This window comes from Ptychodera flava, chromosome 10, assembly GCF_041260155.1.
Source record: "Ptychodera flava strain L36383 chromosome 10, AS_Pfla_20210202, whole genome shotgun sequence".
NCBI lineage: Eukaryota > Metazoa > Hemichordata > Enteropneusta > Ptychoderidae > Ptychodera > Ptychodera flava.
This window is the reverse complement of record NC_091937.1, coordinates 43,542,592-43,561,968: the sequence shown is the minus strand read 5'-3', so window position 1 is coordinate 43,561,968 and position 19,377 is coordinate 43,542,592. Positions and strand designations below refer to the sequence as shown.

Sequence of the window (19,377 nt, the reverse complement as noted above, 5' to 3'; positions counted from 1 at the left end):
ATTAATAGCAAAGATTATGTATTTAAAAAATTGAAAACATCAGAAATGTGGGGTTTTAGAGATTGGGAAGCAATGCAAATCCACTCTCAGGTGTAATTGAAACCAACATGGCAAAGAAGAATAGAAGAAAATGTACCTAAGCCTGTCGGTGACAAGGTATTAGATTTCGGCTACATCATGCAAAATTTTCCAAAAGAATGAGAAAGAAAGACGGCCATCTCATGCGGTTTTTCCTAAACACTACAGAGGAAAGACTCGTTCTGTCCTGTTTGCCGTAGTATTCATGAAAATACCATTGACGACCTATCTCGCGAGAAACAACGGGATACTGGACATAGAAAGAGTCTTAGAGATAAACTCATCGCTAAAAGGAACCACAGATAGGAAAGGCGTTTTAGTCATGAAGGTGTCCAGTATGAGTATTCCGCCTGCGACCATTGTTCTACTTTGCGCTGCGGCCCTTAGAGGTTAGTAATACGCACTTCATGTCAATTTTGGCTACAGTTGAAGGTGGGATTAAAGTTCTTAAACTTGGTTTTGTCTGCCCTAGTAATATCATCACATCAGAAGTATCAGCATGACTATCATGACCACTAACATACCATTTTGTTCTTCTTTGTTCACTTATTTTCTTTTGGCTGGCCATGTCCATGTTGTTTATATGAGACTAGCAAGCTTAAGGTTGACATTACGTCATTAATTTGTGAATTGCAGGCTGTTCAAACTATAAAGTTTGTGATTCCATTGTTTCGTGCTTTCAAAAGAGTGTAATCAATCAAAATATTTTGTTGTTGGTACCTTGCCCTGTTTTACCCTCATAGGTCATGACACTACGTTGATATAGGAGAACGTCGACAGAACTTGTTGAAAATGCCATCGATAACAAAGATGAATATTTCATACTAGCTGAAAATAAGATAAAAATAGAGTACCACCGGTTAATCATGACAACGTTGCCTGACTTCATTCTTGAGACCTGCAAAAAACATTTTGATATTTTTTTATATCTGTCAAAGGTGTCAATACGTTTGGTACATACAAACCAGTATACACTGGTATCGACGATGGCCTGTTTCATGCAGGAGGTGGATCTGCAAGCCGGGGAAGTATCCAGCCCACATTGCTGATAAGGGCAATGGCCGGTGACTTCGAAGGTCATCTACCGAACTCCCTAACCTCGGCGCTGTCATCAAGAAGGGTCCCCGTTCCTCTTCTGCGCGCCGTGATATCACGCCACTTGACTGAGGTAAAACATTTCTCATTTTACTCACGAAAAACAACTCTAACAAGTCTATTTGTACGGAGGAGGATTGTTATTTTAGATGACGTGAAGACTTATACAAACGTTATTGAGCAGTTAATTACAAGTTTCTACACAATTTACTGTAAGTCAGTTACCGTTTATTTAGTTAGGTCTTCACTATTTTATTCATAGAAAACGAAGGCAAGCAAAGGCACTTCTCAACATAGGCAAACCATGAGTGATTTCATTTGTACACAAACTGCAACGACTTCTCATAAGAGCAGGCATCCTACTGTTACTTTCAAATTGCTGTCATTTAAAACCTACCGTGATTATTATATGTAATTAACAGCTACCATCTTTATACAAAAATGACTGCATCAAGTGATATACAAAAAAAACTAAACTCGACCAAACAAATCATCTGTAAAAAAAACATCAATGGCACAAATACAGACCAAGTATTGTAAAGAAATTTCTAGTGAATAGCGTTCGTAACGATTTTTAACTTTCATAGATACAGAGACAAGAAGCAGGCTTGTTTCGCAGCATAATAGCTTCTCGGCACACCCCAGATACGATGCTGCGCGATTTGGTGCTATTTAAAATGGCCTTTAGCGAAATTGGAAATACATTCCTAGAGGGAGCTGTTGAACAGAAAGAAGATCGGACGTACACATTTGGCACATACCTTTTGATTGACAAGCCTTATGAGTATATGTATGTACTTTATCGATTACCTTTAGATTGTTCAGTTAGTTTAAGGGACAAATCTAAATCATTGAAATCGCATTAACAATGAAGTTTCCCCTCATGAACTCTGACTATATCGTTTCGTAAAATAATTGGGAGAGTATTTTACCTTACTGTTAACAAGTCACCATAAAAAATCACAGGAAAAGAGGCAGGAGGAAAAAGGACAAAATGCCGAATAGGCTCGAAATCATGGCTGATTTATCCTGTTGAAATGAGGTGGAAACGTTTTATGCTAAAAAAAGAGAAATATCTATGTCCCGATCAAAAGCATGGATTTCAAGCAGAAAGGTAAAATTGATCTGACTCAACATGACTTAGTAAAATCTGTTGCCTTTATCTGTAGAGATGAATATGGAAGACCTAAAGGCTTTCTGTTTGACTTCATTGATGAAGGTAAGCTTATAATAGCAGTCTTAACTGCACAGATATTTGGGCTCGGAGTTAACTTAGTGATGATCTAATTGTACTGAGAAGCATTTTCCAGTGTCAAGTCAACAAATAGCTCATTTGCATATTTTATGAAGTTTTGTAATTAGTCATATAACTCCGAAATAGCTGCAACAAATGTGATGAAATCTGCTGCAGATACTGATCCGACTGATATCTTACTGTGGAGTAAACCATTTAGTAGTGTGGAGTTAGGTAAGGGTTCATATGAATATTTAATGAACTTTGTAATAAGTGATATTACTCCAAAATTGCAGCACTAAGTTTGATGAAACTTGCTATGCTGTTGATCTGATAGATAACTTATTGTACTGACAAGCATTGAGCAGTGTCAAGTTAATAATTAGCTTATTTGCATATTTTATGAAGTTTTATAATTAGTCATATAACTCCAAAATAACTGCATCAAATGTGATGAAAACTGCTGCATATACTGATCCGTTAATTAAGTTAATTAAGGGTTCATTGCATATTTTATAAACTTTGTAATTATGTATATAACTCTGAAATTACGGCACCAAATTTGGTGAAACCTGCTAGAGATATTCGTCTGATTAATATTTAATTGTGCTATGAAACATTTAACAGTGTCAAGTTAATTAAGGGCTCATTTGCATATTTAATTAACTTTGTAATTAGTGATATTGCTCTAAAATTACAGCATTAAATACAATTAAACGTGCTATAAATGTTGATCTAATGGATATCTAATTGTCCCATGAAGCATTGAGCAGTGTCAAGTTAATTAACAGCTCATTCGCATATTAAATAAAGTTTTGTAATAGTGATTAAACTCTGAGAGTACTGTGCGAAATTGATAAAACCTGCTACATATAGTGATGTAACAGATATCTGATTGCTCTGTGACGCGTGTTGTAAAACACGTGAGCATATTCAGTTCACATCTGGTTTTTATTCTTGATTTAAAAAGCAAATGGTTTAAAGTTTCCTTTCGGAAAGATTGAACAAAAGAGTTCGTCTTTCAATTTCGAGGCGTGTACTTCCATGACAGAATTTTTGAAACCGTGATTTTTAATCGCGCTCACATCTAGTAACTCAAGACTTTCATGATAGTTACTAGTCTGATGTGCTAGCCGTGGTGGCATCCTCTTTCAAATGAATCTCGCTTTAGGTAGTTATAACGCCATTTGACAAAATCTTAAAACTATTCACCATTGGTTTACTTGTTTACAGTATGCAAAGTTGCTAAGAAAGACTGCATCTTGCAGTATTCACCTTTATATGATTGCGACTTCGTCCAAGGAGAACGGTTAACAGCAGGGAAGGGTAAGTGATCTTTTCAGGAAGTTTCTAATTTCTTCGTACCAATCTGAAGAGAAAATTTTTCTTTGGTTTAGTTTTATTGTTATGCTCAATCTTGTACGCTTACAAATCCACTTATACAAGAGTAACAAAACTGCAGCACTTAATGTCGTCATACGTTTTATTTCATGTTTCTAGAACCTCAAAAAATGTGCTCAAAAATTTGTCGATGTAAATTAAGAGAGATACCAGTATAAATGTATCCAGTAAATATTTACTAAGTAGTATGTTCTGCAATTTCGTTAATTGTAGTTCAGTACCGAACCAAACCGTTGAAATCCCTTAATTGGTGAAGTCATGTTTGAATGCTTCGTAATAGTAAACTCATTTAAACTTTGGACGGTGCATTTCATATTTTTCAGAGGTTTGGAGAATAGGAAATGCATCTCTTCAGTCATTGTATAAAGTCGCAAAAATCAACAAAAAATGTGCAAGAGTCTTTAATTAAAAAATTACGTGCCAGTTGAATATATGTAGTTTTTCATAGATGATCACTGAAATGTCGATGCGATTGAAATATCCTTTCCCTTTTTCAGTTTTTGTACCTTTTTCGCTTGAAGTTCACATGTACAAAAATGGCCATGAAGTTGCATAATTATTATTGGCAAGCGTTAGATTTCATCTCTAGCTGCTTGTGCACAACTTTATCTCTGGCATTTTATGTCTTCGGTTGTAGGAAGGCTGTGTTGACGTCCAATGACACGAGACAAAAACAAAGTTAACGCAATTGTAAATGCACAACTGTTGATGTCCATGTAGCCGATGTAATAACTATTTGCTTTCTGTCTTATCATTCGTTGTCTGAAGGTTTGTTGTCGGGAAAGTATGACATGTGCCTATCTTGGTTAAACACACCTGAACGCCGTTTGTCAGTGTCATTTACTCAACCTTTCTGGTCATTCCAAAATTCGGCATATTTTCTGGTGAAGAAGGGGAATCCGGACAAGTTCAATCCAAATAATATAGAAGAAGAGAAAATAGGTAAATTTTAATTTCCTTCCTGTCAAAACGTTATAGATATTGTTAATAGTTATTCGAAAGACTGTATGTTCGTGATCTAACAAATTTCAATTTAATTTCATTTCTCCTATTCGTAACGTTGACTGTTGCATATAATGAAACATGGAAAATGAAACGCGGGCGGTTTTTCATTTTACATTAGATGTAAGGTGGCGGCACTGCAGCAACGGTTATGGTTCCGGACTCACTTTTGGAGGATGGTGAGTTCGAAACCCGGTAAGTCCAATGTGACGGACACACTGGCAGAGGATGGTGAGTTCGAGACTCCAGCACGGTGTTGTGCCCCTGTGCAATGTACTTTACTCCTAATTTGCTTCAATGGGCAATGGGATTTGGATGCTGCTTCCTATAATTGGGCGTTCGCCTGTCGGATGATGGATTGAAAAAATATGATGACCTATTTATTTCATTTTCACTCAAACGTGACTCGTATTTCGCTCTTTCGTAGGATTCATCCATCATCTTTCAAGTAACCCAACATGTTTGCGGACAGCCAAAAGGATCATTGGTGCACACAGCTTTTCAGACGAAAATTCCGTCGTTCTTGAAGTACTGAACTTGATACCGAAAGATTTTGAGACAAACAAGGTATAAAAATAGATTTGTTGTACACTTAAAAAGCGCACCTTCCCCCTAGCAATTCAAACAGAGAATGAAGTAATTTGATCTCTACGTAGAACGCCCATTACGAGCGTTTGCTACACTATTGACTTTCAAAACCTTATATTGAAACTTTACAGCATTAGGTGAAAACTGAATGCTACTGCATTGTACCAGATGTAGCGTAGGCAGCGGTCTACAAATTGAACCTTTGGCTTTCTCGGACATTATATACAAGACTGCAATTTAGATACTAACAGTGAAAGTTGGTAAAAGAAGAAGATTAATCATATTTGATACAGTCGTTCATGAGATAAGCGCAATATTCAAAACTATGTTGAATGTTCAAATAATCAACAATCAAATAATCAACATCAAACTAAACTGTATAATTCTCAGGTTACTCATCAGTTACTGATGTGAGCAATATATGTACCAAGTTTCAGAAAAGTTGGTGGAGTTATCATTGGTATATAGTTTTAGTCTATAATATCAATAAACATTTAATGTCGCAATATAGCTTCATGCCTTTAACTACTGTCGTGTCATTATACCGTGTTCTCAACAATTTGGTGAAGACCTGCTAAATATGTCTTTCTACCGTAAGTCATTTAAATATGCAAATAAGCAATGCCATGAACTGCTGAAATGACAAAAAAAACTGTCATAAGCTTGTATGATCGATATCTGTGGCAAGGTTTATCGGATATCATGCGATTATTCTGAAAATTTCTGATTGCGGAACAGGTATCTATGTAACAAAGCGTTAATCATGCAAGTCACGCCCACTAAAAACTAACCACTTCAGAATCTGACTACCAGATTAGATTCCAATCCGGGGAACTCTTCGTGAGATATCGCGTAACGGAAGGAGACTGACAGACAGACAGACAGACAGACAGACAGACAGCAGATAGACAGACAGACAACTGATTGTTTTGACTGACTGACTGACTAATATTGGTACGGCAATAGATAACGTTTGTGAAAACGTGACTAAATTCGGTGTTTTCAATCGGCCGTTCAGCCAAATCCCCAATTTCTAAAAAGATTGGTTCAATAATCGAGCTTGTGGTTGTTACAATTTTTCCGACTGAAGCACTCACGCTCGTACACTCACTATCACACGTCGCACACAAACGTTATCGAAGCAATGAATGCATCGCTTAAACTGTGCGAAAGACAGCCTCGGAGACAATTCTGTCCACCAGCAGAGCTATCAACCCAGGGTAGAAAATACGGTGTTTTCGATTTTGTTCGAACTCACAACGCATGGCACCCCGTCACCTAGCAGAGAAGCCACAGACAAACCCGCCAATTTCAAAACAGATTGGTTCAATAACCGAGCTTACAGTTGTTACAAATTTTCTGACTGCGACCCCTCATCTTCTTCGCAAAGGAGATAAAGAGCAATCGCAGTGAATTTGTTCAAACTTGTGTAAATGTCAAGCTATTTGATTCTTTGATTTAATGATTTCACGATGCCTCGTCTATTCTTTCAGCACATTAAAATTGGATTGGTTTGACCGCTCCTTGAACAAAGTATGAGCAAAATTTTAAAAATGTTATATTCGAGTAGAATGTTACTTTAATATCTTAGGTATCCACTTGTGTCTGATATCGAAAAAGTATGTATCACAACGCTTTCCGTAAATTCAGTGCATTGTTACAATCCCCAATGCACAACAGGTGTGATGATGAATTCATAGAGCGGCGTAAAACTAAAATAAATACAGTTCATGCATCATGTCACATACACAAACCTTTTTTTCCTGCAAAAACATAATACGATGAAACTGAAACTTTCATAAACAAATAGTATCTTACTGTGGCGTGTCTTTAAAAGCCTTTTTTCATCATTCTAGATAAAAGCAGTATTCGCATACCCATTGACAAATATCTACAACCCCGATGAGTTTGACATAATAGGAGAAGCGGTCCCCTGCACAGAGAAAGGTGAATTGGGCGGAATCACACGAAAGGGTCATGAACTTAAGTGGTTTGATGAAGCGTTCGAGGAAATGAAAAAGAGCGGGAAATACTACAAGCTGTGCAAGGAGACAGAGCAAAGTAAGAATTTGACATGTAAACGAACATAATGATACTTTTGCATAAATACTAAAAACACATCACTAAAATAAACTCGTAGATTTTTTTATTAGGTTTGCAAGCTCATGTTATTAGAACTTCAAGGAGTGACGCCGTTCCATCAACATGCCTAAGGTTCTTGTCATAAAGACTTTAAACAAGAGGACAACAAATGCCATCTTTATGTAAAATTGACAAGCCTTAGATCTCTGAAAATCATGCTAACACATATAGATATTTGAGTATAGCATTAAGGGTTTTTATTGTTCATCGACACGCGTCTGCATCACTTTCGATTACTCTCAATTTTGAAATTCTCTTGACAGACAATTTTAACACGATGTAAACATTCACATCACAAATTTCATTTTATTGCAGAACACGGAAGCCAAGCATTGTGTCTGTAGTTTTCTACAGACCAAACGTGACAAACGTGACAAGTTCAACAATATTGGACTCGCAAAGCCCATCCATGTGTGTTCTCGGTTGTAAAAAAACACGGCTATCAAAAATAAAAATCATAAAATTGGGCGCCATTACAAGTCAACAAAATCTCTAAATTCTTTCATAAGAGCTAAATGACCATTTGATGTTGATACATTTAGAACAAGACTAAATGAGACGCAAGAGAAAGTTCGGAAAATCAAGACAATCATCCCACCCTTGACATGGCGTTCGATTGAACAACATATTCTACTATAAATGTTTTACAAAACCAGAAATCTTTTGTTTACAGAGATTGCTTAAACAAACTATGATAATAAATAGTTATGACAGTGAACTATGATATTCAAAAGAGAGTGTTTGCATAATTACTCATACATGCATTTGCTTCGCCTTGACTTTTATACAGCTGCCTTGGTAACCTATTTAATATTATTGAATAGTAAGTTTCAGTATCTGTGGACGCGGAATCCTATACCTCATTCAGATTTATTGGATGATATTTGACCTTTTACCTTACTGCAATTCATGTAAACCTCGAGAAAACAAGACAAGTCTCAAGAAAAGACTTTATATCTTTTTTTAAAGAGCAAACTAATAATATCTATTGATACCAATGTCGCTTAGTTTGAATTATTTATGGTGACTTACTATTTGCGAAGGGTTTTTCCATTATAAGCATCTGTTCAAGGTATCGATGCATTTGGAAGAATCGCCACTGTGCTGACCAATGTCGTCTAAGGCCTCCTCCAACACGGTGATGGACCTGCGGCTGCAACTGACGGCAGCATCATGCCGCGAATGATGATACCAGCCATGGTTAGTTACTTCAAAGTTGCTCCTGGACAAACCATCTCCCTATCCCAAGCGCTAAGGGCAAAAAGGATTCCCGTTGATCTATCTCTTAGTTTCATCGTCAGAAAATTCCAGTGCTTTGATATTGACCTCGAATAGCACGTGAAAAAAGGTCGAAAATCTTAATTTTCAGCTACACATTATATAAAGATTTGAAAAGAATATTTTGTTAGGAGCACCCCAACTGTCGGAAGCACGGAAGACATAAAGCTTGGCATAAAATGCTAAGTTGTTAGTTTACAAAATTACAAAACTAAGAGAGATATATTGAAGTATAGACTGCAGTGCGATAAATTAAAATACAATATAATGTCATACCTAGATCATGCACAGCTTTTACACAGCAATCCAACTTTTGTTTCGGCACCAGTCTTAACTCAGACGGATAAATTCAAGGTCATTTGCCTCACTTCTTTACGAGCACATTATATTCCATTCTATATAGAAGCAGTATTCCCGTACGCTCTAGATGGCCTCTACGACCTTGATGAGTTCGAAATAGGAGGAAAAGCAGTACCCTGTACCGAGAGAGAGGAAGTGGGCAGAATGACAAAACAGGGTGATAAACTGGCGTAGTTTGATGAGACCCTCGATAGAATGAATGAAAACGGACAATACTCCAAGCTGTGCAAAGAGGTTGAGCACAGTTAGACTTTTGATCATAAAGCTATATAATTCTGAAACCCTAAGTATTTCAGAATAACATACTTTTGAAATGTTTATTTATCCTGCGACTCTTTATAATTGCAAGTAATTAAACATCAGTGACTGAACCATCAATTGAAGGTGATTGAGGGTGAATTATAATACTTTTATATAGTGTACCATCTAGTAAACAAGCTCATATGCACCATAGGAAGCCCCTTTACAGACGTTTCCCTACGGTTCGTTTGTGTTTCTAAAAGTAAACAGTTTCAGAGCTTGTGGGATCTTCTCCCTTGGTAAAATAATGATTTTGCGGATGGTGTGACCAAAGTGACCTAAGGTCATTTAAAAAGATTACAAATTCCATTTATTGATTGAATATCTCATACCCATCATTTCTTTCCCAGCATTCATTACACTTGTTTGATTTCAAAAAGTCTTGGCAAGCTATCAAAGTGTGCATTTTGCTCTATTGCGGAACACGGAAGGCGGCCATCTTGCGTGTAGGTGCCCTCGACAACACAGACGAAAACTTCCCCGAACCATGCATTCTTTTATTGACACTAAACTGACCTATAGACACAATAATGGAATGAGAGTATCATGTAGTTTTGTTGTGTCAAGCTTTCGAGTCGGTATAGCCTTCAATGAAAACACCAGATGAGATTTAATTATCAAATTCACAACATTACAGCTTTCCATTTTTTTCCCGATACAGAATTCATCAATATTGACATAGTTTGTATTGCACCAATTTCTGTAACTCCTTCAAAACCAGCTAGTCATTTTACTTCCCTTCCCTGAGAACAATGAATCCGTTTCTTGCAATCTATAAATAGGCCCTTGCTGTGTTTATGGCATAAGATGGGGGACACGAGAGTTACAGAGCTTCTTTCACAACATTCGATATTTTTCAAAATAATTTAATTTTTTTTCAAAATAAATATTAATAATCATGACATTACAGTGTTACAAATAACCCTTTGTGTTTGAATATTTTTTACACTTCATTTTGGCCATAACCCTGAGAATCGTATGGTAGTGCAACGTAATTGTGATCATCTCAAAGTTGCTTCTCAGTAGTATAATCAAGGCGTACATCAAGATCGTGAATTCTTGTCACGACTACACTCAAATGCAAACATTAACTGACTGTGTTGACAAATTGTTGGTGTTTCAACAAGCTTGTCTAACGCTAGCTAAACAGTTGGTGTTTCAACAAGTGTCAAAAAGTCATCAATGTTACAGCTACTGGCCCTTAAGGAGTAATTTGCAATTTTATAAATGAATCTATCAATATGAAATGGCTACTAATCAGTAATATATAATACTTGGTTCGATGTTAGCGTTATTCGTAGTTAGCAATGAGTTAACAAAGCAAGATTTGAATAGCCTAACAATGTTGATAATTGCACTTTACATTAGTATGACAACTATTATGCCGTATTTGAGATGACATTCAAAGGGCCAAGTGGCATCATATCTTTCTTTCTACGAGCTGTCATAACGGTTTGGTTCTAGGGCAAACCAGCCATTGCTATCAGCCAACGAGCTCTTTAGGGTATCAAGTAGACGCAAAAAACTCTGCGGACCGGTCGCTTTTCCGAATAAGTACGCGCATGATGTTGTGCGCACCTTTCTGATAAGAGTATGTGCCAGTCTCGCGACAGGCAGTGTTAGTGCAGGCCTATATATGACACTGCATGTAGGGAAGCCACACAAAACGATTAATGGTGACTATAGAATAACACTGTAACAGCAGTAAGTGGCACGACTAAGAATTTTAAAATGACACGATTGTGCTTCCTTGTTCTAGTAAGTGTCGTCGCGTGTGGAACAGGTAAGTGTGAACACATGTATTGAAGAGAGAGAGAGAGAGAGAGAGAGAGAGAGAGAAGAGAGAGAGAGAGAGAGAGAGAGAGAGACTATCGTGTCCTATCCTTTCTTAGGACGTTCTGTTCACTTTGTGGGTTGCTTTTGTCAGATTATATAGAAAATTGTCCACTATCGCTCCCATTCGCCACGCAAAACTCGGCAGATCGGACTATGTGCAGAGTACCTATCACAACTGCGTTAAACATGGCACAACTTTGTGAACAGAGTGACAATAAGAAATGTACATAGATATTACAATGTCCATCGCTGTGGACGTTACATCGTACTTCTGACCATTTTTCGTTGTGCAATTTCCAAGGACACATTTTAATTTCTTTTCTTTATCATTGGATGATCACTTGACTCCCTGAATTTCAAAGTTTAGAAAAAAACGTCATGACCTTAAAAACATTGTTTACTACGCATGGACGACATGTCATTTTACAATTCGTTTGACGTCATTTGTTAAATAAATCTGCTTCCACTAGTACAAAGGGTCAGATAGTTTGACCTCGATAAGACGAGTCTATATGCAAGTGGTGTTGTAAACATTTCAATTATTTATGATACTAAAGCCTGAACACTTATAGCAATTTGTCGTTGCGAAAGCTTTCTTCAGTTGTGTTTCAATGACCTTAGACAATATGTATCGCTCGACTTATTCAGACATGTAACTGTCAACATTCGACATAATTCATAAGTACCAATGCTCTTAAATCATTCGAAGACAGCTTCCTTGGGTTTGAAGAAAGTCTCCTACGCTTTGACGATTCTTTCGGCGAGCAGGTGCCCCTAGCACTGCAGTCCCAGAGAGTACCTCTTCCTCTTCTACGAGCGCTGATATCACGTGACGTGATCCAGGTCAAGGATTTACTCTCTTGCTTACTTTTTTTATAATGTACACAGGCGTTTGGCACATTGCTGGGATAATAATCGTATTTAATATGTAGAATGTCTATATTGAACCTGATTATTCAAAAAAAAAATCACCCTACGCGATATTAGTGTAGGCCTCTAGCTAGGCCTACACGTTGACTGGCATTGTACCTATGGCTGCCTGGCTCGGGCCCGGCGAACGCACTGCATAATCATCAATGTGTAGAATGTCTACATGACTTCATTATTTATTAAAGAATAACGGTACGTGATATTACTGTACATGTCAGCTAGCTTAACAGAGCGGCTGTAGAGCTCTGCAGGGCTTGGGCCCGGCTTTGGCCCGTTGTCCACTGCTGCACAGACAGGAAGTCAAGGCGTGAAAGTAATTCACAGCCCGATTTCATAAATCAGCAAAATTCACGAACTCTGAGCGTTTCCGGTGATAAAAACTGGTCAACGGTCAGATGGTTGCATAAACAATCGATCGACTGGCTTCTTTTGCCTAAAATCATACCTTACCCTATGCTACTGGCGAGAAATCGTTCTGAAATCGGCTGGGCACACCAACCCCAGCGCCGGCCATTTTGAATAAGCTGCATGCAATGTATGCGCCTGTGCATACAACCCTTGGCAGATGACGTCATTGCTCTTCTCTCATTGGACGCGTACATTGAATGCAGCTCATTCAAAATGGCCGGCGCTGGGTTGGTGTGCCCAGCCAATTTCAGGACAATTTCTCGCCAGTAGCATAGGGTAAGGTATGATTTTAGGCAAAAGAAGCCAGTCGATCGATTGTTTATGCAACCATCTGACCGTTGACCATTTTTTATCACCGGAAACGCTCAGAGTTCGTGAATTTCGCTGATTTATGAAATCGGGCTGTGAATTACTTTCACGCCTTGACTTCCTGTCTGTGCAGCAGTGGACAACGGGCCAAAGCCGGGCCCAAGCCCTGCAGAGCTCTACAGCCGCTCGGTTAAGCTAGCTGACATGTACAGTAATATCACGTACCGTTATTCTTTAATAAATAATGAAGTCATGTAGACATTCTGCACAGTGATGATTATGCAGTGCGTTCGCCGGGCCTGAGCCTGGCAGCCATGGTACAACTACAATGCAAGTCAACATGTAGGCCTATAGGCCTACACTAATATCACGTACGGTGATTCTTTTATTGAATAATCAAGTCGTATATAGACATTCTACATATTAAATACGATTATTATCCCAGCAATGTGCCAAGCGCCTGTGAAATATATGTGCCTCTGAGTCACTTCTCAATCATGATCTTCACAGAAAGACAACATTTAGTATGTAAAATTGTAGAGATAATAATATGGACAGACGCGCAGTGTTAGGGTCAAGGTCAACTAACTTCAATACAATGATGGCAGGCTATATGCCAAAGTCCGCCACTGTGGGTCAAACAAAGCACAAGCAAGAGAGCATGAGTAGAACAAAGATAATAAAGATATAAATTAATATGAGCGCTTATGTTTCAGGTGGGAAGGTGGGGAAAGCTCGAAGGTCAAAGCTATTAAACAATGGTGGACCCCAAATTAGCCTCGTTCTACGCCCATTCAGAGCACAGCCTCGAACCCGCTCTATTTGAACAGCAATTAAACCAGAACTATTGTAACTGAAAACGTTGGCTACAGCAATCACTTCAGATCATTATATTATTATATATATTATATATATTATATTATATTATATTATATTATATTATATTATATTATATTATATTATATTATATTATATTATATTATATTATATTATGTTATGTTATGTTATGTTATGTTATGTTATGTTATGTTATGTTATATTATGTTATATTCTATTCTATCATACCATATGATATGATATGATATGATATGATATGGATATGATATTATATTATATTATATTATATTATATTATATTATATTATATTATATTATATTATATTATATTATATTATATTATATTATATTATATTATATTATATTATATTATATCATATCATATTATATTATGTTTCCTGTGAACAGCACGGTATGGCTGGGGCTGGTATATTGCCAACCATTATTGCTTCAAGACATCAACTACACCTTTTAGTCCGCGATCTGATGCTTTTTCAACATATGATAAAGGAGATTGGAAAGTCAGTCTTGCAAGAAGCCATAAAGAAGAAGGACGAAGATAGAGTGTTTACATTTGCCGCCCCTATGGCCGCTTCCATACCCTTGGAATACATGTAAGATACGTCATCATCGGGGCATATTTGGGTTAACTGTATATTTAATACAAAAACAAAATGCACTATGAACGCCATTGGAACTAATTTGGGAGAATTTGATATTCTTATTTTTCAAATTTCTCGAAAGTGTTAAGTGCCCTATAGCTGAATGTTGCAATAGTACAAATTTATCATATAACCAAGTAAATTATTTAAAAAGAAAAACAGATGAGCTTACATTTGAAGATTAAAATGACATTACTTCACCATCCAATTATCCCAAATCAATTCTAATCGTGTTTATGTAAAAGACTGTCATAACAGCATCGACCTTACTAACAAGAATATTTACATTGAGATGGCGAAAAGTTAGTTAATGTCATTCAGTAATTCATGTGCGTCAATAGGTATAATGCACAACATTTTTAGGAATCTGCGAACTTTGTGCATACCTCGGCCACAATCAGAGTGCAGGAAACAGAAAAGCACAATCACTAGATAATAATGTTTGCGAGAATAGTCCAAATCCTTTCTATTCTCATGCAGCAAACTTTTCCTGAATACCACGCTTCGTTATATGATATCATTTTTACATTTTCAGAGGCGAACGAGGCACATTGAAAGGCTTTCTTTTGACCTGATCAACGCAGGTAAACATCAAACAAATAATTTCTTGAGCAGGGATATTTTTCTTCTAACAGAAGATCTTTTCTTTCTGAATTTATTATGCTTTCGTAAAACGGTAGAGAAACAATAATGGCACACCTGCCAATCAAATCAAATCGAGTTACATCCATCACCAATGGTTTCTGTTTCGGTAGCTCTGCATGGTTTATATATTAATACATACTGAACGCATGTTATAAAATGCACGACAGAATAATACAGTGATTCTTGAGTAGAACTCACAACTATGGATAAAGCTGAAACGTCTTACCTTCACTCACAAATAACCATCGTCTCTGCTTGAATGTTATTTGTAAACATGTTTTGCTTGGACTCCAGTGTGCGAGGCAGCTGGGAAGCGCTGTGTTGTACAGCAAACTGAAATGACGAATTGCTTTACACACCAAAAAGGAGAACGCCTGGTAGCCGGAAAGGGTAAGTAACGTTCCATCATAATTTGGTAAATGTGTTTCTTTCGTGTCAACAAGTTCAGCAATCATGTATTGCATATTATCAATCGAGCTGCACAATCATTTAGTTCCCTTTCAACAATGAATGGTGAAATTAATTGTATGAATATCCTTTTCGTTCTGCAATTTAAGCCGAAGTCTGTCTTGTTGCCTAACTTGTTATTGAAGAAAATTAACTAGATCATCTAATTGGGGTATGATTATCGAAATATTGTGCGCTCGAGTTTTTGTAGTTTAATAGTGTATTCAACTGAAAGAATGAACGTAGACTTGCAACCAAATAAATGTCCGTAGCCTCGTCATCGAGTCTTCACAAATCTTACTGTCTCTTACAGCAGGATAACATAGCACAATTTTTCAAACATTGATACGTTATGAAGGCTTTAATTGACCAATATATTTTTCTTTTGCAAGGTTTATCTTCAAATCATTGGCTCTCTCCCCTTGAAAAAATAGACATTATTCAAAGTCATCAGTTAGCAAGCACCGATTGATAACTTAAGAAAGACAAGCGATTCCCTCGAAAGACGACTTTTACTTCATGTGTGGAAAACAGCTACACTCATGGACCCAATGACGTATAGCCATTGTGTTAACTCTTTCCCAACAGGTCTTTTCGCCAAACAGTTTGACATGTGTATGACATGGTTCAAGACAGATGAGCGAGCAATACTAGTATCCTTCTCCAAACCCTATTGGCGTTTAAATGACTTGGCTTTTTTTATTGTGAAGAAAGGGAATCCTGACAAATTCGACCCAAGGAACATAACAGGAGAGCAACTTGGTAATTTTTTTTCATATTTAGAGAGATAAAAATTCTGATTTATCGAGATGAAGAGCATACGCAACATCTCACGTTCAGATAATAATTAACTGACTGGGAAAAGTATATTCGCACATTTGATGGTATGAGAATTGAAGAAAAAGTAATTGGCGCGAAGTGTTGCCGACCATGAGATCGACATTTGTGCATAAATGTAAGTTGTTGTTTTTTTATTTCAGGATTTTTATTCGGTCATTCGAGCAGTCCCGTTTGTTTACGAACTTCCAGAAATGTTATTGGTGCGGAGGATTTTCCTGATCAAAAGGCTGTTTTTATTGATGCACAGGCCAGGGTTGAATCCAAACATTATGATAAGCTCAAGGTAAGATACCATCAAAAATCCATTAATAGTACACACGGAGACACTTGGTCGTGAGACTCAAATACGCTGTTGTTTTAACAAGGAAGGTTTCTCAGAGCGTTTGCATCTTCTACACCAACAGGAAAAATGTACTCTGGCCCTGTACATCCTCGCCAAGACTCGCCTCAAACTGTCAAAAGATAAATTCGGACGACTCCCCACTTTCTGACAGTGGTCAAATCCTAACCTACGTAGTCCCTCTCTTCCCAGGTAAAGGCATTTTTCATCTACACAATTGAAGGATTCTTCAACGCAGACGAACTCGAGAATGTTGGCGAACCAATTCACTGCGGCGGAGGAGGGGAATTGCATGGTGTGACACGCAAGGACAATGAACTACCATGGTTCGATGACACGCTTACAAAAATGAAGGAGGACGGTCGATATTATGACTTATGCAGGAAAACTGAAGAAAGTACGTATAACATATTGCCATGTATTTTTATATCACTCATTACAGGATGCTGCTTGTATATAAATATATATATATAGTATATACACTTATTGTTTTTATATTAGTAATTCACAATTTTCCTTGACTAAACTTGTTCCGTTCTTCAACTCGGCATATTATAATGTTGTGACTTAGTGTAAGAAACATCAAACTATTGTTGTCTAAAGTGCTGTGTATAAAACATGACACAGATCTTGTAATTGGTGACGTCGACTTCAGAACAGCCGGTTGGATGGCAATAACATTGTTACAGTAAGTTTGAACGTAAAGATATATAACAGTTGACAAGAAACACATTCGTTGCTATGATTTCAGTCAATCATTGGGTACCAACAGAGTGATGGATGTTTGAGGCAATTATTTAATTTCTGATTCTTTGTCTTTGCAGGACATGGAGGAAAGCCGGCGTGCGTTTAGCTTCTTGTATTTAGTCTACCAAACTATGACAGAATGCGAATTTATTAGATATTTTAAGGATCTTAGATTTGCATAAAAATACTATATAATTATTTCTATAATGCGACTTTGTACAAAAACGCGTAACGATTACTACTCTGCAAACATTCTACAGGTATCAACAATCCATTCACTACTTCAGATGCTGTTAGTGTTGAATCTTTTCTACATAGTTACTGGAAAATATAATGTAGTTAGAAAACATGTCGTTCAATGTTGTGTATGCTTTCAACTTGTACGATTCTTGAAGTATCAAACACTAAAGTAAGTCATTAAATTGCTAAAGATGGCCCCATGATTCAATAAAAAAGTATTTTGTTGCCTGTTCTATGCGTGTCATTGGTGCATTCATTATGCGACGATCTTTACTAACGTACAACGAGCCTTGAAACCTGTTCTTAAACTTGTGTCTGATCTTTCCCTAGCAAAAATGCACTCATGATTGTGGTCTTATTTCAGTGTTACCCTCTCCTTTCCCTTGCCTGGGGCTACTTTGATGGTAGCCCACTCGAAGATGCGTTCGGTGGCACCTCTGAGGTAAAACTGTTTTTCCGAACGCTAGCTGGTTATAAAACGTCTCACAACTGATCTCCGGGATTCGTGAGATGTACTTGCTCCATTGTCTTGATAACTAGAGCATTAGAGTCCATCTTCCTGTGATACGCGTGATATTATCATGATATAGTCTGTTACAGCCTGTTTCCTACTGCCTGTAGGAAACAGGCTGTAACAGTTTGTAAACTTCAAAGTGTTGAACAATTTCATCCACTCAATAGAGAAGCGTGTTCAAAATTGGCAAACATGATAAAATGCGAGATAAATGGTGTTCATGAAACATCAACGGAGTAACCCTGGTCGTTTGTTGTATTTACTGACTGATCATTTATATTACATTCTTCAGGGACTTAAGGTAGAACGCGCCTCGGGGACAGATATTCGGACTCTCACACTTTTACAATTTTTTTCTGATATACCACTTGTGGGGGTTAATTTTAAAGCTCTTGGTGTAAGAAAACGTTTACCCGGCATAGTTTTTCGAAAATCGAAAATTGTATATAAAGTTAACACAGCTGAGTGATGGCGGCCATTTTGAATTTGAAATATCGGTAAATCCTGTGTTATTTGTTGTTTCTCTAGTACCAAAATTTGCACGGTGACCCAAATTTTTTATACTTGATTTAGTAAGAAATTGGCTTTAAGGAAAGTTTCATTAAGGAAAGTTTGAGCAAAAGTTTTAAGTCTTTCACTTTCGAGGTGCATACTACCTTAATACTCAAAATTATTATAATAATTACATTAAATGTGACGACCTCTAATGTATAAATACCTGATTTCAAGGTTTGGAAGTCTCGTGAACGTCACTAGTCCCAAATATCGATATTTATTTCCATCGTGATAAACAGGTAAATAATGTCATCCATGCATTCTATGTCGATAAGGACAAATTGCAGTCTTGCAGCCTAAGTGTGTGAACTTCAGCAGTCGACAGTAGAGGAGACTACCCGGCAATATTGACTATAATCACAAAAGCATTACTCATCAGCTGTTGGCGTTACTATTTCAAACATATTACTCATCATTCTGTCTCTGAGTTATCATTTTTTCCATGAAAACGATAAAAAACTCCGTAATCTGGTCGTTTTTCGTTTTGATGTGATTTTGTATATCATTCTTGATAAGTTCAAATTAAGTAGGCAACACAATAGATAAACTGCAATTAATGCATGAATCCCATTGTCTCAGTCACATTTTGT

The 19,377-nt window shown here is 37.1% G+C and overlaps 2 protein-coding genes across 3 annotated transcripts; both read left to right on the top strand.

Moving 5' to 3' along the window:
- Positions 1 to 63: 63 nt before the first annotated feature.
- On the top strand, positions 64 to 8,273 carry LOC139142908 (uncharacterized). The gene is made up of 9 exons (XM_070713097.1): positions 64 to 467; positions 1,017 to 1,246; positions 1,761 to 1,963; positions 2,343 to 2,392; positions 3,641 to 3,733; positions 4,577 to 4,750; positions 5,238 to 5,377; positions 7,255 to 7,459; positions 7,856 to 8,273. Exons 1-9 carry the CDS (start codon positions 284 to 286, stop codon positions 7,882 to 7,884), a joined length of 1,308 nt encoding a protein of 435 aa, XP_070569198.1. The 5' UTR covers positions 64 to 283; the 3' UTR covers positions 7,885 to 8,273.
- A 2,744-nt stretch (positions 8,274 to 11,017) lies between these two features.
- On the top strand, positions 11,018 to 17,951 carry LOC139142907 (uncharacterized). 2 transcript variants are annotated; one of them, XM_070713096.1, is made up of 8 exons: positions 11,018 to 11,261; positions 14,206 to 14,411; positions 14,995 to 15,043; positions 15,399 to 15,494; positions 16,140 to 16,313; positions 16,532 to 16,674; positions 16,924 to 17,128; positions 17,556 to 17,951. In XM_070713096.1, exons 4-8 carry the CDS (start codon positions 15,443 to 15,445, stop codon positions 17,582 to 17,584), a joined length of 603 nt encoding a protein of 200 aa, XP_070569197.1. In that variant the 5' UTR covers positions 11,018 to 11,261; positions 14,206 to 14,411; positions 14,995 to 15,043; positions 15,399 to 15,442; the 3' UTR covers positions 17,585 to 17,951. The 2 variants fall into 2 exon arrangements, with proteins under 2 accessions (XP_070569197.1, XP_070569195.1); XM_070713094.1 differs by lacking the exon at positions 11,018 to 11,261 and adding an exon at positions 12,003 to 12,157.
- The last annotated feature ends 1,426 nt before the right edge of the window (positions 17,952 to 19,377 follow it).

What these genes read in the sequence shown, in the direction of transcription:
- LOC139142908 (XM_070713097.1), top strand. Translation starts at nt 284, where the DNA reads ATGAAAATACCATTGACGACCTATCTCGCGAGAAACAACGGGATACTG. An exon ending in TATCACGCCACTTGACTGAG is followed by an intron (nt 1,247 to 1,760) that starts GTAAAACATTTC and finishes TAACTTTCATAG; the next exon opens with ATACAGAGACAAGAAGCAGG. An exon ending in GTTTGACTTCATTGATGAAG is followed by an intron (nt 2,393 to 3,640) that starts GTAAGCTTATAA and finishes ACTTGTTTACAG; the next exon opens with TATGCAAAGTTGCTAAGAAA.
- LOC139142907 (XM_070713096.1), top strand. Translation starts at nt 15,443, where the DNA reads ATGACGAATTGCTTTACACACCAAAAAGGAGAACGCCTGGTAGCCGGA. An exon ending in ACGCCTGGTAGCCGGAAAGG is followed by an intron (nt 15,495 to 16,139) that starts GTAAGTAACGTT and finishes CTTTCCCAACAG; the next exon opens with GTCTTTTCGCCAAACAGTTT. An exon ending in CATAACAGGAGAGCAACTTG is followed by an intron (nt 16,314 to 16,531) that starts GTAATTTTTTTT and finishes TTTTTATTTCAG; the next exon opens with GATTTTTATTCGGTCATTCG.